Genomic DNA, 26,895 nt, shown 5'->3' with positions numbered 1-26,895 from the left:
TATTATGTAAATATTGAATAAAATTAAGTATAACAGAACTTTTTGTTAGCAACTATTATGTTTGATCATTATGTTACAACAAAAATTTTCAACAAAAACTTGGATTACTTGAAATACAAAATAACTGTTTTCATTCTCCATCTATATAAGGAATTACACATATATCACATGGTGTCTCAACTGTGATAGTGGTGGTTTTTAAAAAATCAATTAACAACTAAACTTTATTGAGTTTACTATATGAGATAAATTCTAAGAGCTTTATAAGTAATCATGCTTTTAATTCTGACAACTTGTGTTGTCAGTACTTAGGAGATAGTACTACTTTAATCTCATACTAAATATTGGTAATGTTAAGTAAATAGTATTAATGACAAGTAATCCTTCATCTTAATAATTCTGGAGTCTAGCAGAGTTATGTATTTATAGGGTGGGCTTGACAAACTGATCCTCACTTATTCCTAAATAGTAAGTTTCTATCACTTTCATAACTAAAGAAATAAACTTCCAAATAGATGATTAATGTGATCCAATTATAAATGTAACTAAACAACAATATCATCAACAGAGTTAAGAATCAACACAATTTGGCATTATACTGGAAAAAGATCATTCTAAGACTCCAAATATGATAGAATTATAACATTAACAATGATAGGATTGCTTTGGGAGATTAAAAAGTTAAAGTTACAAAAATGTAACAAGGATTAGCTAGATTGCTTATTCTGAGATAAAATATACAATTTTATTTACTAAGTTATAATATTATAAGATTTCTATTTTTAATATCAATGCTATTTCCTCCATTTTCCTTTCTCATTCTTAGTAACTCTCTCTGTGTATTATTCAGTTTTTATGCTAGCAGGATAACAAGCTAAGATAGTAGCACATGTAAAGGAGCAGATAGAGAGAAATAGTACATACACCTTGGATTACAATAACCAAATTTTAAACATGAAAACTGTCTCACAGTAGACTTTGTATGTGAACACACTGTACTTTGATATCATATATAGGTGACCCCTGATAAACTCAATGATTTATTAGAAATTTCTACCTGGTTCATGGCACTCTGGTTCGCATTGGCTTTGGATGACCAAAATCTCCGTGGAGCTGCATTTTATATCCTCAGTGTCAACTGCGTGCTTGTTAGTAAGATCTGGAACAAGAAGGAAGGAAGTCTACTGTCAGCCAAAGTACGACTACATTAGATGTTTTGTAACCTCATTCATTCCTCTGTGGCAATGACTGTCTCATTTAGTCACCATCAGAATCAAGTAAAGGCTCGGAGTGTAATACCACAGTCATCCAATCAAGTCTCTTGTTGTTTCCATTAGCACTCATAGACTTGTGTCCTGCTGAAAGCCCATGGCCACCCTGCAATTCTGAGCTCTGCCAGTTTCAAGTTTCGGTATAAATTTGATTCACTTACTCAGTTGGCTTTTCATTCCCTTGCTTTGACTTGGAGGCTGATCAGTAATTCCTTTGATTTAGTCCTGTCTTCAAAAATTCCTTCAAGTCTGCAAACATTCCTGTTCTCAGTGGGTATCACAAATCCCCCTTCACTACTCCCTAATATTATATGTCTGCTATCATTCCAACTGAAATTTATGAGAGAGGAGTTAAATATGTAGGCTCAAACTGTTGTCAAAAAGAGTTTAACAATATTTACTAAGTCTAACTGGGATGAAGCCATAGAATAGTCACAGGTATCTTAGCTTTATTTGTGTAATTATCTTGAAATGGTTAGATTAATTTCAGAGACATTTTAAGCTTGCAAGAATATAAAGAGAAAGATGAGAAAAGTCTCATCAATAATAATTCTGAGATTTCACCATACAACCTACAGAACACTTTTTAAAAATCTGGAGGTTCAGCCCGGCAGGGCATGGCTCAGAGGTTGAGTATCGACCTAGGATCCAGGCGATCGGGGTTCGATTTCCGGTCAGTGCACATGCCGGGTTGCGGGCTCGATCAATGATTCTCTCATCATTGATGTTTCTGTCTCTCTCTCTCCCTCGCCTTTCCTCTCTCTGAAATCAATAAAGATATATTTTTTAAAAAATCAAAAAAAATCTGGAGGTTCAGAAAAGAAGTTTAATGAGCAAGAATTTTTATGTCAAACATTGTAGTTTTTATAAGTAATAAATTTTTAAATTCTCACCTCTTTTGAAAAGTTTTTTGTGTTCACTTTCATCTTCATAAGTTATTATTTCTGGCACTAAGTTTAATGACTCCTTCAGTTCTGAAAGTGATGGCATACCAACTTCTTGTTCAAGGCTTGGAGGTATTAATTCACACTCAGAAAACATTGATGGCTGAGATGATATATAAGTAAAACAAGGTTTTAGTTAGGTTTTCCAAATAAATATTCCTGAATTCATAAACAGATATATTTGTTTAATTGTTGTACCAAATTTTAAACTAAAAACACCCTCAATTTTTTTAATGCTATGCATACCCTTAAAAAATAGAAGTGTAGAAGCCAAAAAGATATTCTGCTACATAATAAACAATGTTCTGAGTAATGTCCCGTATGGTCACTAATTACATTAGTGATGTACAGTATCCCTAGATGCAGGGATATCTTCTTTTGGGCTAATAAATTTTTAAAATTCTAAATTAAAAACAATCACTGCAGCAGATGAGAAATGGTGAATGGGGAGAAGGGAAAGAGGGAGATGGAATGGAATGGATTTTTGCTGTCCTCCCTGGAATGTTTCTCTTTCGTTGGTACAGAACTGGACTCCTCAACAAGTGAGACTATACTGTGTGCCCCACTCTCAGAGTTAATGGGGGAGCAGAATGGGGAATGGAGAAAAGGGGTTAATAGGTGAATTCATATTTTTACCACGTGTTAAAAATTTTTTTAATTACAAGGAAATCCTTTAAATGCCTTAAGACTTCTACATCTATATCTGTATATCTTTATCTGTAGCTATCCCTATATCTAATTTATATCTGTATCTCCTTTCATTGTTTTTAGAAAAGCCCCAAATGTAAAACACTTTCAGTTGTTTTCAAATATGTTTAAAGTTATTTTGTAAATGCATCTAATCTTCATGGGCCTAGTTTTTTGAGCTTATATACTGCAAAAAGTTATTCGTACTCTCAACTGCTAGAATTCTTCACAGACTAACATTATAAAGCAGTTCTGTGTGCTCTTGGAATGGGATGCTAAAAAAGAGGGGCTAACTGGCCTTTAATGTGCAGAGGTGCTATCTTCCTTACTAATCACCGGCAGCACCTGAAATGCAGTCTCAGACCATCCTTATTCTTTCTCCTTCAATGAGGTCATTTCTCTTATAGTTCAAGCAACTCACAAATCAAAATTTCTAATTTGTATCCAATTTTTAAAAAAATCCTCACTGAACCCCTGGAAGGCATGGCTCAGTAGTTAGAGTGTTGGCCTGCAGACCAAAGGGTCCTGGGTTCGATTCCAGTCAAGGGCATGTACCTGTGTTGTGGGTTTGATCCCTGGCCCCTGGTCAGGGGTGTATGGGAGGCAACCAATCGATGTGTCTCTCTTACATCAATGCTTCTCTCCCTCCCTCCCTCCCCCCCTCCCTCCCTCCCTCCCTCCCTCTCTAAAAAATCAATGGAAAAAATATATCCTCGGGTGAAGATTAACAACAACAACAAAATCCTCACTGGAGGGTATGTTTTTATTGATTTTTAGAGAGAGAGGAAGGAAGAGAGAGAAAGAAACATCAGTGGGTTGCTTACTGTAAGTGCCCGACCAGGGACCAAACTCCCAACCTAGGTATGTGCCCTGGCTGGGAATTGAACCTGCAACCTTTTGGCGTATGGAACTACGCTCCAACCAACTGAGTCACCTGGCCAGGGACTAGTCTCCAATTTTTAAATTAGAAAATAATCACTTAATGTCCTATACGAGGCTTAATGATTAAAATCATTAGGAGAGGTTTTAAAATTCCTGATAACTGGGCTGCACACCAGAGCAATGAAATCAGAATGTATCTGGGTAGGACCCAGGCTTCAGTATTTTATTAAAATTCCCCAAGTAATTTCAATGTGTTGCCAAGGTTAAGAACTACTGTCTTAGAAGTAAATTTGATTTCTTCCCAATGCGTTCAACCCATTATCAAGTCTTTTTAACTTGATAATAGTAGATGGTCAAGGTATATTACTAAATTCTTTTAAAGTGTGCTTTACTACTTCTATAAAAATATTACTGAAAGCAAGTACTATAGCTTCATTTAAACTTACTGTATCTTCTAGCTTCTCCTGACAAAAGTTCTCTTTATCCATGTAAGAATCTTCTTTCATAAGATCTTTAAAATCTCCTTGAAAAGGAAAGCATTCCCTTAACAAAAAATTAAAATAATAAATTAGTGTTTACTAATAGCAAGTTATATATACTAAAATGTAGCCAATAAAGATACAGAGTGATTAAAATTAGAGTTGAGGTGGAGCAATGGTAAAATATTATTACTGGTAACATGTAGATTTGTGAGCATACAAAAAATATTTTCTCCTCTTGGAAAATATTTACAACATTGGGCAGTTAAGTACCTGAAAAAATCAGCTTCTGTGAAGACCTGTTCTTTGAAATCTAAAAGGGGGTCCTTTATCGAAAACGGTTTTAGCCTACTCAACAGAGAATGCACGGTTGGTAGATGACTTTTATAGGCCATCAAATTATTTGTGAAAATTAATTCTTCAGCATCAATAAGCAAATCTGAAAAGAAATAAGAAATATAAAAGAATAAGAAAAAACCTGAACATTATCAAAGGATCTAGGTAGTTACTGTAGTAAGTCATTAGATAAAGTTGGGGTTTTCAAACACATATTTAATTCTTTAGTTGTTCATTGTACTGTGCATATAAAGCATGTAGCATAGTACTGGTAAACAAGTAAAAGCTCAATACATTTTGATATTATTTAGTACACTGAGTAGTAACCAAATATCCTAAAATAGTTATAATGGCTCATAATTTTTCAACAAAAATTAGTTTAATTAGTGGAGAAAAATCTCTTGTGGCCTTATGCTTCAAAATAGCCAGGGGCAGCCTAAACAAAATTGTAAAGAAATAGAAGCACTTGACATTTGATGACTGCAGTCTTTTCTTCTCTGCATCGTTTTGCTTCTTAAGGTCTCCATTTCATCCTGAGACTCTGACATGCAGAAAATGGAGATGGTCTGCAAAGCCTACAGGTGAGACCAACATTAGTTCTAGCACTCTAAAGTTGTTCAAACATGTTGCTATAAAATTAGATACCATGGCCCTAGCCAGTTTGGTTTAATGATTACAGTGTTGGCCCTTGGACCAAAGAGTCCCAGGTTTGATTCTGGCCAAGGGCATGCACCTATGTTGCAGGCTTGATCCCCGGCCCCAGTTGGGGCACGTGCAGGACGCAACCAATTGATGTGTCTCTCTCACATCAATGTTTCTCTCCCTCCCGTCCCTCTCTTCCCCTTCTACTCTCTCTGAAAAGCAATGGAAAAAATGTCCTCAGGTGAGGATTAAAAAAAAAGTTAGATATCATGAAAGGTATATAGCAAAGTATCTACTTGATAAGTGTGATATACCTTCTATATTAGGAAACACTACTGCTAACAGTTAATTGCTGGGATAAATTTCTGCTCTGTCCCCATCCTACCACGTTTGGGTTACTTTAGAATCTTTGCTAATTGTGTCAGGGCTTTAACAGTTTCTGAACTAAGGGAGGAAATAAAAAACCTGGCCCCATTCTTCAAAAAGCTCTTGAGTGGAAAAAGGAAAATGTAAGCTCCAATGAGGAACTACTCAGAAAGCCAAGCTCCCAAAAGTAAAAGGCACCTCGAAGGGGAGCAATGTGCTCTTGTTCTGGGCAGTGGTGTTTCAGTGAAGTAACATTAGAATGGCATGAGGAGGGACAGCATGGAGTGATGTCTCCCTACATCACTGGTAACCAGGTACGTAATAAATATGTAACATAAAGCAGCCAGGGACCATCACTTTGACTGCTGCAAAACTGAAGTGTCAAAAGAGAATGTGTTATATAAATCAGCTTCCTAAGAGATAGTTTATCTGTTAAGTTCCTGACAGTCTTGTGGCCCAGAGCTTCCAATTGCACACCGAGAAAACTAGCCATCAGTTCCATGTCTAGGCAGGGCATAGCTGAGAAAATTTAAAGGTGGTTCATTTGCACATCCATTATGTAAATTTTAATGAAGCTATATTAATAGTAAATATCCAAACAGCATTTGTTTATATCCCCATTTTCACATTCTACTTTCAAACACAGACCGTCTAGCCATCTTCCCTTCCTACAGGCTCATCCTGGTGTTTCTGGGAGTCCTCCAGGACATTTTCAACCACCCTTTTTAGATTAAACCACTAGATGGCAGCATAACACAACAATTAATGTTCATTATAACTATACAAAGGTAGTTTTTTGTTGTTTTTAACCAAGGGTGCTACTTCCTTATATTCTTATGGCTATACAGCATTATTGCTGCAACTCTATTATATGTACCAACACAAGTATGAGGAGACTGTTTTCCTCTATTGGAGAAGAGTGTTTAAACTGTCACAAGGAGGGAAAAACTTGCTAGTTAACTATGGAAAGAAGATAAGTTTATTCTTTGTAGAAATACTTTTGTCTACCTAAAAAACCCAAGATAACTAACTGAAAACAAATAAAGGTGTTCACTAAGTGCTGGTAAAAATTATAAAATCAATACATATAAAAACCTAGCAAAAAAAACTAATGGAAAAACTCATTCATAATGGCTACAAATATTAAGGAAAAACATAACAAAAATGTGCAGAAAGAATATGGAGGAACCAGAAAGCTTCAATGAGGATAATTTTTTAAAAACTTAAAGACAAGATAAACCCTTTCCTGGCTAAAAAGAGTAGCAATTCTTTAGAATTAAAAATTCTAAAAAGTCCCAATTACATTAAATTTCTCAAGAGGTCTGTTTTGGAACCTGGAAATTTGATTATGAAGTAAGTCTGGGCCACTAAACACCAGTAATTTTTAAAGTGCAAGAAAAAATATTGCATTTTTTTGCCCACCACATTGTATATTGTACTACAACATAAGTAGTAATATACCCAGTGACGATCAGGTTCGTGTGAACAAGGTATTCTCACACCATGCTAGTGAACATATAGCTAAAAAATATACCAAGTAATTCCATTTCTAGGGATCCACTTTAAGGAAGTCATTGAAAATGCAAACATACATTTATGTACATGTTTGAAATTAACGACATTAGTGTTGTCAAATGTAAAAATCATAAGTAAGGTTAAAAACTGCAGTCATCAAAAACCATGCTTTTGAAGTCAACTTAAGTATATGATGAAATATTCCCAAGATAATGTTAACATTTAAAAATAATGTAATGCATATACAGCATGATCACAATAGTAAAACAATTTATGTTTAGATTATAGGACTATAAGTTTTTAGTAAAGAGACATTCTATATATTTAAGATGTAAATATCTTAATAGTTGTAGAAAAACATTAGTAAAATTCAATCCTCATTCATGGTAAAAAGCTCTTAGCAAACTCAGAACAAAAGGAAGCTTCTTCAACCCAATAAAGTAAATTCTCTAACATTTTACCATTGAGAATGACATAAACAATGAAATGATATTTACGTCATTTTTCATGGCAAAATGTTAAAAGATTTCCTTTACTGTCAGAAACAAGACAAGGATGGAACTATCACTGCTTCTGTTGAACAATGTACTGGAAGTCCCAGTAAGCACAGTGAGACGAAAAAAGATATAAATGTAAAGGAAGAAACAGATGGCCAATGAAATCACTATCTCAGAGAGATATCTGTACTCCCATATTCACTGTAGCATTCATAATGGCCAAGGTATGGGAACAACCTAAGTGTCTGTTGACAGATATGGATAAAGAAAATGTGATACACACACACACACACACACACGGGAATATTGTTCAGCCTTAAAAAGAAGGAAATCTAATGAAATAGGACCCCTAAGGAAAAATAGGATAAAAATAATTCATATGTATTTTTAAAAATATTTGTTTATTTTTCAATTACAGTTAACATTCAATACTATATTAATTTCATGTGAACAGCATAGTGGTTAGACATTTATGTAACTTACAAAGTAATCCTCCCCCACCATAAGTCTAGTACTGACCTGGCACCATACATAGTTAATAAAATATTATTGACTCGATGGGAATATAGGGATATGCTGTACTTTACATCCCTGTGACTATTTTGTAACTGCCAATTTGTACTTAATCCCTTCACTTTTTCCACCTTCTCTCCCAAACCCCCTCCCATCTGGTAATTATCAGTTTGTTCTCTGTAAGTATGAGTCTGTTACTTTAGGAAACTCAAGCATATTTTTATTCAGTGAATCATAAAGAAGATTCTGATTCTAGCGGACAATAGACATTATGAAATTTCCCACCGGTAGCTTCTAGTTTGCCACATTAATAATAACAGCTAAAGCCTGGTCGGGCGAGGTTCAGCGGTTGAGCATCGGCCTAGGATCCAGGAGATCGCAGTTCAATTCCCGGTCAGGGCACATGCCCGGGGTTTCCGGCTCGATCCCCAGTCAGGGGCATGCAGGAGGCAGCTAATCAATGACTCTCTCATCATTGATGTTTCTATCTCTCTCCCTCTCCCTTCCTCTCTCTGGAATCAATAAAGATATATTTTAAAAATAATAATAATAATAATAGCTTTGGGTAACCTGTTATTTTTTGCAAACCATCTTTTTACATGTACATATATATTATATGATCTGCCAAATTTTTTATAAGAAATTAGAAGAATAAATTCAAATAAAGAAATTATAGAAGAAAATTTTAAACCATGAAATTTTTAATAACTGTCCCAAACTTGTACCACTTTTTAAGGGTAGATTTGGACTATGATCAAATCTTTTGACTCCAAATTCAGGGTCTTCCTACCATATCATGCTCTGAAGTTTAGTCTTTAATGCAATCGCTCTCTCTTCTGAAACTGTAAGAGAGACTTAACTCTCTATATGTCATTACATACCTGTTTGCCAACACTAAAAATTTATACACAACTTATGTATCTACATAAAAACAGCATGCTCAAACTATAGCATATCTTAAATGATAATAGCAATTATATAACAAAGCCTTAAGTTTTTTCATTTAAAAAGGGAATGGGCTGTTATACAAAAAAGGGTTTTTATAAGGTTGGAAGAATTCAGCACTCTTTAGTAGTAAGAAAGATTTGGGATATATTTTGGATAAAATATACTTTTAATTATTATTTCTGGTAAATTTGTAAAAACTGGGCAAATTTCCTGACCTAATACTGAAATTATTCTATCTCTACTTTGAATTATGATTTCACATATGTGATGACATTGAAAATCTTCAGGATATTTTGGAAAATAAAAATAAGCATCACTTAATAATCTACTAATTTAGTGTTACACCAAATTGCTGTGTCATCAGATCTGTACTCAGGTGCTAATATTATTACAGCAACATGCTGTGAGCACACTGTAATCAAATCTCTCAGGCTATTTTGAGGCCCAACATCCTTCACCTCCAAAAACCTAACTTACAATAAGGGGATTAATATGAAAGAGAAAATATTTCCCTAATGAGACAAAGCTTAGAATTATAATTCTGCAGGTAGAAATCTTTAATAAAATAAAAAAAATAAATCTAAACAAATTCACCAGGATAAATCTGTATATTAGTAAGAAATGTTTTATAACAATGGAAATCAACGTTTTACCTTGGTCCTGTGCTTGAAATGCTGGACATTTTTCTACACAGCTAATAGGGGTAAAGACTTCACTGTAGTCCTTATAGGTATGTAAGCTGGCTTCCTCAACTTCAATTTGGGAATCTGGGTTTGAACTTGGAACAATTTCTTCAAATTCACAGTTAATTGGAGTCACCATTCCTGTAATTATTTTCCTATGACATTATAAAATTACTGATTTTATGTATGTCCTATGTTAAAACATCTTGATTAACAAATAGCATATATTCACTGTAGAAAAAATACCAAATTCCAATAGATGCAGAGAAAAATTCATATGTACATTAAAGTTTGAGAAGCACTGATCCATCATCATTTTACTGACAAAGAAAGTGAGAGTCAGATCAAATGACTTGTCAAGTAGTATTTGACTTCTCAAAGCAAGACTTGAAATCCACATCTTTTAATTCATAATGCAAAGCCCTTTGCACTATACCTGTCCGCTTCCTCACTGCTTAGGAGTTCACTCATGTAATAGATACTTTGTCTTGGTCTTATGCCTTGTGATCTTATGATGGTCATCTTTTATAATCATTTAATTCTTATCTTCTTAATTTTTTCTATGTTTATATATTATCTTCCCAATCTGGCCTTTAAATTCTTAAATGATAGAAATGGTACATTGGGCTTCTCTGTACTTAAACTGGTTCTTTCTTTCAAGTGCAACAAAGGAAAACTTAAATTACTAAAACCTGAAAATGTGAATAATAACTAAATCCTTCCTGGGTCTGATAGCATTCTTTGCATGAAGTGAAGCAACAGGGTAAATTGTTTACATTTGCACTGAAATCTCTAATTTGCATCTACATTAATAATGTTGACTAGGTTAGATGTTCTTCCTCACATTATACTCTGCGTTCCTATGTCTGCCATTGTACTTCCCACTCTGTATTGGAATTATGTATTTATAAATCTCTATTTCATATTTTCTTGTGTTCTTTGTGAGTAGAGTTGTCTTATTCATTTTTGTATCCTGTATCCAGCACACAGGATGGGGTCCAGTAAATATTTGATGAATGACTGAACTAATAATAAATAACATTCTGACAAGGTATGTTAGAAAGCAGCCTTACATCTGCATTTATACTACAGGCGAGAAGACCTATTTTAATACAAAGGACTTTCTATAGACACTTTCTACAAAAAGTGTACTTACTGCATAAAAGCACAGTAACATATTTGCTTTATTTCTGCATGTCTTTGTAACACAAAATGCATAGAGAACAATTAATATATAATAAATGAGGGAAAGATAAAAAGAGGATGTAAAACACATCTATTAACCTCTCCTCTGTGGTCAGATTAAGGCTTTTTTCTTCCGATAAAAGAAGAAAATCTATGAGGATATAAAGGAAAGGATTTTCTCTCTCTAGTTGTCTGGAGGACTTACAGTTTATCTTCTAGATGTACAAGGGAAATTTGAGGTTAAGGACACATACTTCTCAAGGAAGTCCTCCACAGTGAGACTTGCTTTCCACTGGTCCAAGATTGAGCTATCTGTCATTCCCCAAACTGAAACAGCTGAGACTAGAAAGGAGAATGGTGAACATTACCTTCTAGAATTTTCTTTTACACTTAATACAAGGAAGCCAAACAGTCAGCTTTTACATTATGGCATTACTTTTATTTGTTCATAATGTCATTTTCCCCAAAGTTATACCAGATTCCAAATATTTAAACAATGATTCTCATTATTACACCCCCCCCCCAACCCTCAATTACAGCCAGAACAATATCACCGGCATATACCATCCTCATTTTTACAGCCTCTGCTTTGCTTATACAGCACTGCCTACCCAGAGAGTGCTGTTCAACAGCTCATGTTATTCCTCATGTAGCCTTTATTAACCATTCCAGCTCACTCTAATGTATTCCCCATGAAGGGCCATACTATTGTCAGTGGCACTCCCTCTGGTACTTAATCATATTCAGTCATATATTAAAATTTTATGTATCTATACTTGTCTCCCAAATTAGACCCTTGGTTCTTTAAGGAGAGGAACCATATCATATACTAGTGTCAGAAGAAGCAACTGAGTAAAGTAAGTAAAATGACCTGTTTTTTACCACCAGTGTAACTTTTACTAGTTTTGTTACCTTGAACAAATCACTTAACATCTGAGTCTGTGCCTCAATGAAAAAATATGAAAGCTTAGTGTACATCTTTTACATAGAGCACAGGTTCTAGAATCACCCTGCCTGGATTTTAATACTTATACCGCTATTTATTAACTATATGATCTTGGGCAAATCTCTTAACCTCTTTGTACCTCAGTTTCTTTATCTACAAATTAGGAATAATAATGGCCTTTTCCTAAAAATTAAATGTGATAAGACATGTAAATTGCTTAGAACAGTACCTGAAATATTGTTAAGAGCCTAATAAATTTTGGGTGTTATTGTTATTATGATTTTTTAAAAGATGCAAAGGAAAATAAGTAGGAAGAAATTATGAACTCATTTTTTCCTTCTGCACTTTTCAGGAAGCAGTTTGGTGAAAGCTATTCCAGTCTGACTGAGTCTTTCAATCCATTGACCCCCCTTTTTATAATACTCATCCTCCCTCACGTCCTCACTCTCTTTCTCAGATGCTTTAGCTTCCACGGCCAGTCCCATAACCACTTCCCTACAAAGACTGTTCTGTTGCCTCTCTTTCCCTCGTACTGACTTAGAAAAACCCCTACTCTCACTTTGTGTAAGTACTCTAGAACAGCTGAAAATTATTGGGGTGGGGGGTGGATCTCTCAGCCATGCTGAATGAACTCATTTCAAATTATGATCATGAATTTCAAAAGGGCATACAACATCGACAGATAATAGTACACCTTCCTAATAAAACTGGCTTTCTCATTTTTTTAAGACAACTGTTTAACAAACACTCCCTCAAATTTTCAATACTCATCCCCCCACGCACTCTCAGTCTATGGCCTCACCTCAACATAGAAAATTGATGTAAATAAAGAACCACCTCATCTTTCACCACCAATTCTACCATCTTATTGGCTTAAGTACCTACAAACCCTGCCTTCTTACCTACCACTATGAAAGAACTATCCTGGCTCCTATCGAATACCAACTCCAACTGTGCTCTCGATACTATGCCCTTTTATTAAGTTACCTTATTTCTTTCCTGCATCGTCACTTTCTCTCTTTTTACCGAGATCATTTCCAATGGCAAACAAGTATTTTATAGTCTCTTTCCTCATCACACCTTTTTTAAAAATCACACATTAAAAACAAAACAAAACATCTCTTTACCTCACTTCTCCATTAAGCTAGTGCCCCATTTTTCTATTTTCCGTCATAGCAAAATTCCTCAAAAGAGTAGCCTATATTCACCATCTCACACCCCACTTCTCACTCTCTTCTCAACATACCCTAATTAAGCTTTCTTACCCAATATTCTAGTGAAACTCTCTTACCGAGGTCATCAATGTCCTGCATTTAATGCTAATGGTCAAGCTAATGGTCAACTCACTATCCTTATCTTACTTGACCTTTTAACAGAGACCAGTGCTTTTGATTACTTCTCCCTTTTTGAGTCACTTTCTTCTTTAGAATTCTACAGCACCACACCCATTTGGGTTTCCTATCTCACTTGTATTCTTAGGTGATTCCTCCTTCTTTATCACTTTTTTTTTTTTAATATGTCTTTATTGATTTCAGAGAGGGGAAGGGAAAGGGAGAGAGACAGAAACATCAATGATGAGTCATTGATCGGCTGGCTGCCTCCTGCATGCCCCCTACTGGAGATCGAGCCCACAACCCAGGCATGTGCCCTGACCAGAGATCTAACCGTGATCTGGATCATAGGTCGATGCTCAACCACTGAGCCACGCCGGCCAGGCTTTATCAATCTTTTAATTGTTGGAGTGTTACAAGGCTTTGACCTAGGCTCTCTGTTCTATATATACTCATGCTTTCAGTGACGTCATCCAGTTCCATGAGTTTATGTGCAATTTACATACCGAAGACTCCAATTTGAAGCACCAGTGGTGTTCAAGATCAATATAACCAATTGCCTTCTTGATGTCTCCATTTAGATGCCTAATATGCATTTTAACCTGGCCAAAGCAGAGCTATTGATTCCAACCACAAACTGGCTTCCTCATGAGCCGCCTTTTCCTATCTTAGGAAACAGCACTGCCACCCACCCAGTTGCTTGGGTCTAAAACCTAGAAGAAATTTTTTATTCTTCTATTTTTTTAACTCTCTCACTGTTGGCTAGACCGCTAAAGTAACACCAGTTTCAACCACTTCTCACATCTCCATTATTATAATCCACCATCATCATTTATATAGAGTATAGATTCACCTAGTAGTTTAGATTCTGAATCACTGTAATAGCTTCCAGGCTGACTTTCCTGTCTTTACCCTTGCCTCCCAATTCCTATCCCTTCCATCCTCTAGACAACCAGAATGATTTTTCTAAAGCATAAATCAGGTTACGTCACTCTCTGTCCTAAAACTTTCCAATGACTTAACACATCAGCCATAATATAAACAAACTAAATAAATAAATGCAGTATGTTTTATTTAATTAGAAAAGCACTGTATTTTCTTAATTTACTGTGCTAAACTCTCAAATAATTTTTAATAGATTATTAAGAAATAAAAATAAAACATACCTCTCGTCCATGGCCTCCTAAATTTATAATCAGTAACTTCTGCATGGTAATTTCCATCTCGATATAAACATGAAGGGATTCGAAGCAATAAAGCATCTCTGCAAAACTTTTTTCTAACCACATTCTATGTAAGAAAGTGAGATTATAAAATCTTTTAATATATTTAACATATTTATCAATATTCAGAATATTAAAATTTTCTATTTAAAATTTACATATTTTTATTTAAAGGTACTATATGCTCATTATAAAATATTAAACAACACAGAACCACATACTGAGAAAATTAAGGTCCTAGTAATATCAGTTATAGCTTGGTGTATTTTCCTACAGTCTTTTTTTCTAGGTAAGGCCAAAATGGGTATGTGTGTGTTTTGACAAAAAAATGGGATCACATCATTTATATACCATTTAGCAATGTGCTTTTTTTCACTTAGTAAAATATAGCTGTCTTAACTTTTGTTTTCTATGCCTTTGCATTATTTTACTTGTGACACCCATCAAATGTTTTTCTAATTTTAAAAACTCTAATAAATAAAATTGGTTCTTTAAAAGAATGTTAAGTCAGTTAAGCAAACTTATAAATCAAAGTTCTCTATAATTCTATTCTGCCTTTACTTTCCAGTTTTATCTCCCATTTCTCGCTAATACTGTCCTATTTAAATAGACTTGCCTCCTCACCACCTTCCTTAACATTTAGCAGCCATGTCCTTATCAACACCACGGTCTACAGTGCGCCTCTGAAAAATGCCCTCTACTCTCTTCTAGCTATCAAAATCCTATTCATTTTCCAAGGCTTGTCTTAAGCAATAGCTCCTCTATGAAGTTATCCCTCAGTGACTCTCAACTTCCCACAGAGTTCATTAGTTTAGGAACTTGGACAAGTGACAGTTTCTTGCATTATTTCCCAAGAGTTTTATGTTTGCTGAAGGTGTTATAACATATTAAATAAGGGGTCCTCTCTATCCGAGAATAAGTGGTACAAAGAAAAGATTGGTTAAAAGAACTTATATAAATGAGAACCAGTTGTTTACAGTACGAAGGAAAAACAGCTTGATTGGTACTTTATCTAAAAAATAAATAAATAAATTTATAAAATATTAAATTTTATACCTAACAAAATTTTGTTTATAATTAGTTTATAATTGTAATTTGTCATAATTTCCCCATGATGATATGCATGATATTGGTCCTTACTTCACCTTTGATCGTAAAAAAGGTATTTTTAGAAAATACTTGAGGATTTAGTCAAATTTTCCCAAGGCATCTCTGACTCCTTTGCTATTCAAACCATTCTCTTCCTCTTGTTTGTTAACTGATCTAATTTTGCAAGATCTCCATTTGATGATAGCTTCACCTGTTATTTGAGTAGTTCAACATTGTTTTCATGAGCTTTACAAAATCCTGCACTTTTTGCAAGATTTGCCATTGATTAGTATTATATTTATACTGTATTATGGGGTGTGGTACACGAATAAGAAACTAAGATACTATGAGCAGGGATAAAAGTTTGAGGATGCTTGAGTATGGACTAATTTTGCCAGAGGCCAATATATTCATAAATATATTTGTGTAACAATGACTTCTGATTCCCTACCATATATATATTATAATGACACATTTGCCTCCCTCCCTTATAAGGGAATAATAAAACCTGAAGATGCCTTTATTTATTTTCTGTAAAATGTAACACAGTTTTAGTAATATTGGAGTAATTTTTTTTTCCTGGTAGATTTTTTTTTATGGTCAAGGTCATAAAGAAAATGAAAATTTAACTTGTCAATTAAGATCATAAGAACAGTGAACTGTTGGATGACAAGTCTCCTACTCTAATTAGTTCTTAACAATGTGCCTGGCTTCACTCTCAGCTTTGTACAAGCAATTTAACTTATATAGACATCAGCTTCCTAATGTGGAAAATTGTAAAACCTTTGTAATAATATTATCTACCTCAGGTAGTTACAATGATCAAATGATATAACCCATCACAAGAGCAAATGATTAAATTATATAATCCATCAAATAAAGTTCCTGGCCCATATTAAGTGGTTAATACATGTTGTTATTTTATCACAAAGATAATTGAGATTGCTCCCCCCCAACACACTCCTTTCAATAAAGATTACTCAAGATTATTTATAGAAGCAGCCCAAACTTGCCAAGTTTCCATTTTTTTCCCTAAGAGTTTTAACTTCATGTTAGATTGTCAATTATTTCCTTCCCAAATGGACATTTTTAAAGTATATTAAAAGTAGGATGTAATTTTAAATGAATCTCAAAGCAATTAGACTAAGGATGAATCCAAGGACAACTGCAAAATTATCATAATCATAGTGAATGCAGATAACATTTTTTACATCACAATTCTTAGTAAATGGGTGGTGATCCAGTAACAACCTACCTCATATAAATAGTCTATTGCGCAGTATTTGAATAGTGAAAACATATCCCCTTCCTTTGAAAGCAGTACAAATTTCAAGATCTGGAAAAACAAAAATTAAATTAAATGTTGGTAAAAGAGCAAAGCCAGGAGTAGAAAAATCATTCTTAATCACAAAACTGTGGTTCATTTACTTAAAAAAAAAGGCTCTGAATGATTAAAAAGAAAAAAATTATGTTGATACAAAATTACTTATATAATTTTCATATTGGTGAGTCCATACAACTTCTATGGATTGAATATATTTAATGTGATCATTTTGTTGCAAAAGAGGCTAGAGTTCACAAAGCTGGTGGAGTGGTTTTCTCAGGATAACCGTATTTCTTAAAATTGAATAGCCAAGGGCAAAACTGTGCTGAAGCAGTGGAGTAGGATTTGGGAAATTCTGCTCTCTTAGAAAACAAAAGCCTGCGCTGGCCGGTGTGGGCCAGTGGGTGGGATGTCTTCCCGCATGCACGGGATTCCCGTCTCACTCCCGGGCAGGCGCGGGATTCCCGTCTCACTCCCGGGCAGGCGCGGGATTCCCGTCTCACTCCCGGGCAGGCGCGGGATTCCCGTCTCACTCTGCGGCAGGGCACACGCGGGGTTTCCAGCTCCACCCCCAGCAGAGGGCGAGCATGCAGGAGGCAGCCGATAAATAACGTTTCTCTCTCATCCATGTTTCTCTCTCTCCTTCCTCTCTCTCTAAAAATCAATAAAAACATATTTTAAAAAAATAAAAAACTCTACCTAGTTTATCCATTCAGTTTATTGTCAGCATTTACCTTACATTTTCCTTCCCTGAATTTCTTAAATTTTCCATTATTTCTGTTTTGGCTTCATCGCACCCACTGACTACCTTAAACAATAATTACTATTGTATTGACGTTAATCATTTAAATTCATCTAAATATAGAGTACTTAAATAAGACACCATATGTTATGTAATTCCATGTCGTATAGAATGTCTTTCATCTGCAACTTCATTTCATTGTATTACAAATATTTGAATCGATCTTACGGATGGATAGGAAGAGAGATAAACAGGCCTTCTTTCTAAAACCAGGAACAACGGGGGACACAGGCAAAACCGTGGTTAGAGAACATATATTTAAAAATAGCCAACTTTTGAATGGCAGCAATTCCTGGAAAAAATTCTCCTTCCTTGTTTTTAAAGATTTCTCCTGTGCTACCTGCCGACCTGGATTTATTGGGCCGCAGTGGAAACGAATACAAATCGTTTAGGTCAGGCGCTTACGTACAAGGTGGAAAGTAAGGTTTCCTAAGACCTTTCCCTCCCAGGTTTACCACCGAGGTATAACTGACAAATAAAAAATTGTATATATTTAAGGTGCACATAGATACACTGGCACGTAACTCCCAAGATTATTTAAGAGCGCACACGGCTGGCTTCCCATCTCCTCCCGCCGGCCTAAACCAGCAACCACACCTCTCCCCTTCCTCACTACGTCACACAAAAACGACGCTTTGACCACGTAAAATCGCGGAGGCGGCCAGGCTCGTATATTTTTCTCCTATTGTTTAAACTAAACAGCTTCTAGTTAGTGGGCTGAAGTCCCGTTGGCCTCTCTGTGTCCTTCACATCCTCTGTCCTAACCTACTCAGCTGAGGTGGACGCTGGTTCCGGGATCTTGTCCCCACAGAGCCACACGAATCTGTCTTCCAGAGGTTTCAGAACTACCATACTCCAGCCTATCCCGAACTCTTCCTCCCAGGTTCTCCGCTCAAGAACATTGCCACTCCCCCTCGCTCCAGCCTCTCAGATCTTTCACCACAGATAAGATTGCCTCCTACCGATCTTCACTGGCAAAAATGCCCGCCCACTGGACATGTGACCTCTGACCCTGGCCTCAGCGTTCCCATTGGCCGGCCAGGCCAGAGCAGGCCCCGCCCCGGCCCCAGCCTCGCCCCCAGGCTCCGGCACTTCCGGATGCACTTCCGGATGCAGTTGCCCACTTCCCGCGGTTCTCAGGCTTGGGAAGGGCAGAGGGCGGGGCCTGGCCTGCACCGAGGTCCCCGGCGGTGAGCAAAACGCTGGTGACCCGTAGCGAAGGAGGGCGACGGGGGAGAAGGCCCTGGGAAGCCACCGGCCGCCCGATGGGCAAGGTCGGCAAGACCCGGCAAGGGAGGCTGAGCTGCTGCGGTGGTGGCAGCTCCAGTGTTATTAAATAATCCTGGCCAGAAGCGCAGGGCAAGGGCGGAACTTTGCGGGGGTAAAGCTGAGAGGGTTTAGCAACCCGCCTGAGGGACAGGGCGCAGCCGCCGCGGGGAGGCGGACGGGACCCGCGCGTCCGGCTCGGTGCTGGCCGTGCCTCGACCGCGGAAGAACATTTGAGGAGCCGCAGGAAGATAAGTTACAATCGGGGCGCGAGGACGGTGCGCCTTGATTTGTAGCCGCCCCTGCACACCCACGCTCATTAGGGAATCTTTAGGCCCGTCTGATAAGGAAAAGAATTGCCCCTTTCTCTGTATTTCTTCACTCCTGCCTTCCTTTCCATAACGTAGTTTGGCATTCAATTCTTTCCCAGAAGATTGCGAGAAGGAACGTGCATTTATTTACTTTCCCAACACACGGTTATCTTTCAAGTTAACGATTGACGAAGTGCGAATGATGAAACGTCAGTAGATAAACGGCGTTATTTTTTTAAGTTACCCGCGTTAGTTTGGGCAGGCTTGTGCAGTCTGCCTCGGCGATACGGATTCAATGTTTGGCGATAATCAGTAACAAAGGAAAGAGGTTCGTCTTGCATTGAGGGACATTAATTATGTTGCATTCCTGGATGGATACCTTTTAAGGCAACCAGTTTTAAATTACATAAAACAAAGGTAACACAGTTACACTCAGTGTAATCACGTAAAACCGTACAAAGATGAACACAGAGAAAGCAATCTCCTTTACTACCCCGACTCCCAGGTAACCCATGTTAGTCTGAGGTGTATTTTTTCACACCTTCTTACATGTTCACACTAATTTATACAGACAGGCATACACAAAATAAGATTATATAAAGGCCAGTTATGTAAAAATGGGTAATTTGTTTTCCTCAGTAAACAATACATCATAAACAGAACTTCTAGACCAAGATATATAGATTTAACTCACTTTTAACAGCTGCATAATATTTCTTAGTAAGGTAATGCCGTAATTTATGGAAACATTCTAACACTGATGGATTTAACAGGTTGTTTCCAGTTTTTTACCTTGACAAATTGTGCCACAATAAGAATTCTTGGACATGTGGTCTTGAATATTGTTGCTTTTATTTCTATGGTATAGAATTGTGTTCCTTTCCTGTCTGAAATGGTAAGAGCATTTCAAATTTAAAAAAATATATATATGTTTTTATTGATTTTTAGAAATAGAGGAAGGGAGAGAGAGAGAAGAGAAACATTGATGTGAGAGAGAAACATCGATTGGTTGCCTCTCACATGCACCCCAACCGTAACTGAACCCACAGCCTAGGTTTGTACCCTGACCTGGAGATGAACTGGCGGCCTTTCGGTGCATGGGACGACTCTCAGCCAACTGAGCAACACCAGCCAGGGCAAGAGCATTTCAAAGTTAATAGATATTGCCAAATTACCTTCTGAAAATTTATAGCAATTTACGTTAATAGTGACCGAGAGGGACCATTATCCTAAATGTTCAACATAAAGGGATATATTGTTTTAAAAAATGTTTGCTGATCTACTGTATGAAAAACACTATCTTGTTGTTTTAATTCCCATTTCTCTGATTACTGCTGAGATTACACTTTTTAGATGTTTATGAGCTCTTTGGATTTTTCTTCCATGAATTACTTATTTAATTTGTGTGTGTGTGTGTGTGTGTGTGTGTGTGTGTGTGTATGTGTGTGTATATATATGTGCTTATATGTGTATGAGATCAGGCAGTTTTTCTGTTGAGTAGTTTGTCTTTTGGAAGATCTTGCATACAGGTATATTAGTTCATATCAGGTTTGGCTATATAAATAACAGAAAATTCTAAAATAATATAAAATTTATTTCTCTTACATGTAAATGAAGTACAGAGGTAAAAGGTTCAGAACTAGTATGGCAGCTGTGCCCCACAAAGTCCTCAGGGAATTACCTCCCAGCTCATTACTCTGATATTTCTATGTTGCGATCCTTGTTCTCATGGTCTCAGGTGGCAGGATCTATGCTTCAGGCAGCAGGATAGAGAAAGAAATGAAAAAGATGAGAGGCCAAGGGTACAATGTTGCTTTATATATCTGTAATTAAAATTGTGAGATAGAATATTCCTATAGAAAAGTACACAAGACAAAGTATAGTAAAGAAACATATTTTAAAGAAACATCCATGCGACCTCCACTCAAGTGAAGAAACAGGAGTATTGCAAGAATTTCAGAAACTCTCTGTTTCCTTTCCTAATCACAGCTCTCCCTAAGGAAGCCTCCCCCTAGACCTAGAGATTACTATAATCCTGACTTCATGGTAATCATTGCTTTGCTTTGCTTTAAAGTTTCACCCAAGTATGCATTTCTAAAGGATATAGTTTTGCCTATTTTTGAATCTTACTATTTGTGTTAGTTGGCTCTTGCTCCTATTCAGTGGATGATTTTGTATGTATATATGTTAATTCAGTTTCTTGCTGAGTAGTATAGCATCACAAAAGTATACCTCAGTTCACCCATTCTGCTGTTGATAGACCTTTGGATTATTACAGTTTTTGGAAATTACAAATAGTGATGCTGCCAATTTCCTTTTACGTGTATCCTAGTACACATACACGTTTCTCTAGACTATAAATTTAGGAATGAATTTCTGGATTACCGAGCATGCATAACTTCACATTTATTCAGTAATACCAAACTGTTTCCCAAAGTGGTTATATCAATTTATACTTCCGTCAGCCATGTTTGAGATCCCCTGTTGCTTTGTAAGCTCACCAACCCTAGCAATTTCATACTATTTAATTTTGAGAATCTGTTAAATATTCAGGTATCTATTAAGGAAGGTTCCCATAAGCTGCTACATTGTGCTTCTGGTTGAATCTGACTGGCCAGGACCTAGTCACGTGGTCACTCTCAGCTGTGATAAAGTCTAGAAGATGCAGTGTTTATTCTGGAGAGTTATATGCACAGTTACAACTTACAGCTTCTAGTATTAAAATAAGGAGAGAACAAATTTTGGGAAATATATAGTAGTTTCTGCCACATTAAAAACAATAATTTTTAAATAGCTAACTTTTATTGAGCACTTACTATGTACCAGGTAGTGTTTTGTTTTGTTTTTAACATCTTTATTGATTTCAGAGGGAGGAAAGGAGAAGGAGAGAGATAGAAACATCATTGATGAGAGAGTCATTGATCAGCTGCCTCCTGCATGCCCCCTACCGGGGTTCAAGCCCGCAACCCGGGCATGTGCCCTGACCGGGAATCAAACCTCAGTCTCCTGGATCCTAGGTCAGTGCTCAACTGCTGAGCCACGCTGGCTGGGCCAAGCACTATGAATGCTTTGCAGCTGCTTATAAACCAGATACTATATTGCAAACCCCAGTTTACAGATAAGAAAACTGGGACATTGAGAACTTGAGTATCTTGTCCAAGTTTAAACAGCTAAAAGTATGAGGTAAAATTGAAAACCTAGGCAGTCTGGTTCAGCGTCCATACTTCTAGCTTGCTCATACACTCTTTAAAAGGAATATTTCCTCTTGGTTTGCCATATGTTTTGCAATTATTATCTCCATACTTATCTCTGGAAATTTCTTAAAGTAGCTTTCTTTATGTATCTATAGTGAATTTTGCCCTAGCTAAATCATCTGTGTTTTTCCTCAGTAGCTAATGTTTCTGCATCATTTCTAAAATTATTCCTATGACAATAGTGATAGAACAATTACTTTTCCCTATAATTTTTAATTCACCATTATTTTAATCATTATTAGTTTGAATCTAGGTGGAAATAAAACAAGTTTCGACACTCTTGAATATTAACTAAGCAGAGGAGCCATAAAGAAAGGGAAAAGGGAACACTACCCAGATCAATTACACACAATTGTGGAAATCTCTTGTAATGATATTAAGCTTCATTGTTGTATTCACATGCTGTGCTGTTGAGGTCATGGCAATAATGTTTAATGTTTATTGAGAACATACTTTGTACCAGGCACAATCCAAGGCACTAAAGATGCAAAAATTAGGAAACAAATCTTTGACTTCAAGAAGCTCACAGATCCAGGTCTGGCTGGTATGGGTCAGTTGGTTGGAGCATTGTCCTGTGCACCAGAAGGTCATGGGTTTGAGTTCGAGTCAGGTCACATATTCAGGTTACGGGTTCAATCCCCAGTCAGTGTGCATACAGGTCCATGTTTCTCTCTCTCTCTTCCCCCACCTCTCCTTCTCCCTCTCTCTCTCAAATCAACTTTTTATCTCTTCAGAATTCCATACACTCCTGCTGGGATGATATTTTTAAAACAACTGAGAATATCACTCCTCTGCTCAAACACTTTCATCTTTCTATCACATACAAGATACAATCTGAAATCTTTAGCATGGAGCAACTGCTCAGTCAACCTTATTTACTTTGAAACCCTGAACAATTAATTGGCCATTCTCTGAACATCTCCCAGAGCCTCCCACTTCCAAGTCTTTGTTCCTGCTGTTTTATTTTTTGTTCTGATCACAGGTTGATGAAACCTTATTTATTCTATAAGGTTCAATTCAAATATTTCCTCCTGTCACCGATACTGTTACAATTAGTTGTTACCATTTTGGCACTCTTACAGTTTTTTTAGTATCTCACTTTGGGCAGTTTTCATACTTTGCATTATAATTGTTTGTTCAGGTTTGCCTCCCCCACTAGACTGCAATCTCCTTGAGATAGTGGACTATGAGCCATGTCTTAGTTATCTTTATATACTTTGTAACTAGCACAATGCCTTATCTAGAGTAAACTCTGAAATAAATATTTTATTTAATTTACTTCTTAAAAATATGGCACTGGGTTATTTTGAAATAATGTTATCACATTTTTCCCCCATTTTCTATTTCATTGTTTTGCAGAAGCACTAATGTGTGGGAAATATTACACACACACACACACAGAGCCAAAGTGAGCATGGCATGAATGTGGCAGATAATTAGCTTGAGATAGAATTGCTGATTAGTCTGAACTCAATCATGCAGAAAATCTGGATATATGGAATGAAATAATATTGCGCAAATGTGTTGCATAAGTAACTTGTCTTATGGTCGCTAATTTATGGGTGTAGTCTCACATGCTATCTTTTGATCAGTAAGGGACTATTTTACGTCAATAGATTGAGAGCAAATATTTCAGCACAACATATTTAATATAATTAAGCTAGATAATAATGCTAGAAAAGAGCTGTGGTAGCATCATCATGTTTTATTCACAAATATAGAAACAAACCTAACATTTCATGTTCACGGAGTTTTCTTTTTTTCAAACAAAGAAGCCAAATGTTAGTGTAGCCTATATTTGCAATATTTGTCTTTATAAATACTATGACTTTTTTCTGTTCCACATGTTCAACTCCTCAACATTTTTCTAATTATGAGCCATTTCATACCTCACATGTTTGTTGGATCTTTTCCACACACTGAAAAATCCACTTGAGCTGAGCTTCTGGCCAGGATGAAAACTCTGTCCTTGCTTAGACTTGACTCTGTATCACTGAAGAAGCCAGAGGCTGGAATAAACAGTTACACTTGAGTGTTTATGTCCTTGGGAAAAATAAAAGGGCTAACTCTATACTTTTACATTTCCTTGCAACACCCTAATACTTCTCATATTTTGTGCTCTCTTGCTCTTTCTTTCTTTCTCTCCAAAATCAATAAAAACATATCCTCAAGTGAGGATTAAAAAAAAAGTATAGCACATACAGTTGTGTTCAGTACATAATACTTGATGGTGATAATATATGTCTATGTTACTGGTTTATGTATTTATTATACATTTTATCATTTTTTAGAGTGTGTTATTTTAGTTTTAAAGGAAAGAAAAAGTTTGCTGTAAAACAGTAGGCCAGCAGCAGCCTCAAACATACCATGTCTCAACTGCATTGCTTTCTTTTGTGCTTGATTTAATCTCATGCTGCTTTGTTCAGTAGCATGTTGCACAGGCTTGTAGCCTGGGAGCCGTAGGCCAGACCATGTAGTCTAGATGTGTAGTAGGCTATATCATCCAGGTTTGTTTAAATACAGTCGACGATGTTTGCAGGACAAAATCACCTAATGAAGCATTTCCCAGAATGTGTCCCTGTCGTTAAGCAGTGCATGGCTATAATGCTTTATTATTTTAACAAACGAGTTGTAGAGACACAGAAAAATAATTCAGTAGTTAACTCACTTAGATATTTCCCCAGGTTAGCCACACCTATGGGAAATCTAGCTGATTAAACCACAAACACTGTAGCAGCATCCCTATCTCTTTAAAGAAAAATGAACTAACTTGCAAATATGTAGCTTCCTAGGGTCTAAATTTGCATCTTCAGGCTATAATAAGTTATAACAAATGTAAACATTCAGGGTAACCAACATCATCCCTACAAAAGGTGGAAAAACAATTCTCTTTTTACCTCCAAAGAAGTGTTCACTGCTGTTCGAGGCATCCTAGATTGCATTTATGCTTTTCATTTTTAAAATGGAGAGGAGAGGACATTGAGCTCAATTTGGAGGAAAGGATATGCGTTAATAATAATTTCATATACAGGAAAAGTTATTTTATGAAAAGCTGAGGGTACGCTTTTCCCGTAAATCAAAAGATCTTGTAAACAGCAGTTCTTGCCATTTCATATTTTAAATTTAGACCCAATCTTACACCTCAGGATATACATTGATTTAACAAACAATTTTTGAACACCTGCCATGTGCTTAATAAATACAAGTTTAATAGGAAGCTAGATACCTTGTACAGTCTCTTACAGGAAGAAAAGAAAAACAGAGGCACTAGCATGTAACACTAGTGGCCACCTTCCCTTTTAAATCTCCTCCTACGTTGGCTTCTAGCTTCCACTTCCTCTCACCTGTTCTGCACCTGGACTCCCCATAATCTGGGGAGAAAATAATAAAACCATAAAGTCAGGTTCTGTGCTTTCACTACAACTATATGTTGTGCCAGTTGTCATGTTATTCCTTCATTTCATATCTATATCTGTCTACATAGCCATCCATCCACCCACCCATCCACCCACCCACCCGTCCATCCATCCATCCATCCATCCATCCATCCATCCATCCATCCATCCATCCATCCACCCACCCACCCACCCATCCACCCATCCACCCATCCACCCATCCATCCATCCATCCATCCATCCATCCATCCATCCATCCATCCATCATCTATTGAGAGACAGAGACACAGAAAGAATCAGCATGAGCCAGCAATATTCTAGATGTGAGAAACAGAATCTCAAACAAGACCATGTTCATATCTCCAGACCCCTTACCATATTCCAACAACACCTAGACCAGTGGCTCTCAATGGGAGGTGATGTTGCCTCCCAGGGGACATTTGGGCACATCTGAAGACATCTTTGGTTGTCACAACTGAGGAAAAGGGGCTGCTGGCATCTAAGAGGTGGGGGCCAGGATGCTGCGAAACATCCTAACATGAAAGGGAAAGCCCCCTCCCCTCCCCTAGGAAAGAATTATCCAGCCCAAAAAGTTAATAGGGCCAAAGTTAAGAAATCCTGACCTAAACTAAACCAACTAAAGACGAAACCATTTTCACACACTCCACGCTCCTCTGGTCATGTGTATAAAAGCCGCCTGGTTCCCCGCAGGTGCCTTCACTGCCCCTTGAGTGGGAAGTTGTGTTCCTTCGCTGCCTCTTTTCATCTCAGAATGGCTATGTAGCCCCACTTGGCATTTCCTTACTCTCTTCTTTCTGTGGATAAAGATCCCCCTTTGTTTCCCAAACTGTCACCTTTCGATATTTATGCCCTACCTTACTCCCCAATTATTTATGCCACCTACAGAAATGCATTCTCCTGTATCGCAGGAGAAAAGCTACTAAGAAATCCGGCAAAGAGTGTGACTCCCCTTGGGTTCTGTGCCTCACCCCTGCTCGCCCCCGGG

The 26,895-nt window shown here is 36.8% G+C and overlaps 1 protein-coding gene across 1 annotated transcript in view; it reads right to left on the bottom strand.

Annotated features, from left to right (window-relative positions):
• Positions 1 to 24,417, bottom strand: part of SHOC1 (shortage in chiasmata 1) — a gene marked incomplete at its 3' end in the record, with an annotated part of 55,675 nt that extends 31,258 nt beyond the window's left edge. The window contains exons 1-9 of the mRNA XM_081151762.1: positions 24,384 to 24,417; positions 16,793 to 16,873; positions 14,392 to 14,515; positions 11,203 to 11,290; positions 9,734 to 9,918; positions 4,537 to 4,702; positions 4,177 to 4,327; positions 2,165 to 2,318; positions 1,058 to 1,159 (exon numbers count right to left, since the gene is read on the bottom strand). Coding sequence (XP_081007888.1) covers positions 1,058 to 1,159; positions 2,165 to 2,318; positions 4,177 to 4,327; positions 4,537 to 4,702; positions 9,734 to 9,918; positions 11,203 to 11,290; positions 14,392 to 14,515; positions 16,793 to 16,837 — 1,015 coding nt within the window. The 5' untranslated portion in view covers positions 16,838 to 16,873; positions 24,384 to 24,417. The remainder of the gene's footprint in view (positions 1 to 1,057; positions 1,160 to 2,164; positions 2,319 to 4,176; positions 4,328 to 4,536; positions 4,703 to 9,733; positions 9,919 to 11,202; positions 11,291 to 14,391; positions 14,516 to 16,792; positions 16,874 to 24,383) is intronic.
• Positions 24,418 to 26,895: the final 2,478 nt, after the last annotated feature.

Source organism: Miniopterus schreibersii (assembly GCF_964146895.1).
Source record: "Miniopterus schreibersii genome assembly, chromosome: 11".
Lineage (NCBI taxonomy): Eukaryota > Metazoa > Chordata > Mammalia > Chiroptera > Miniopteridae > Miniopterus > Miniopterus schreibersii.
This window is presented reverse-complemented; position numbering and strand designations above follow the sequence as displayed.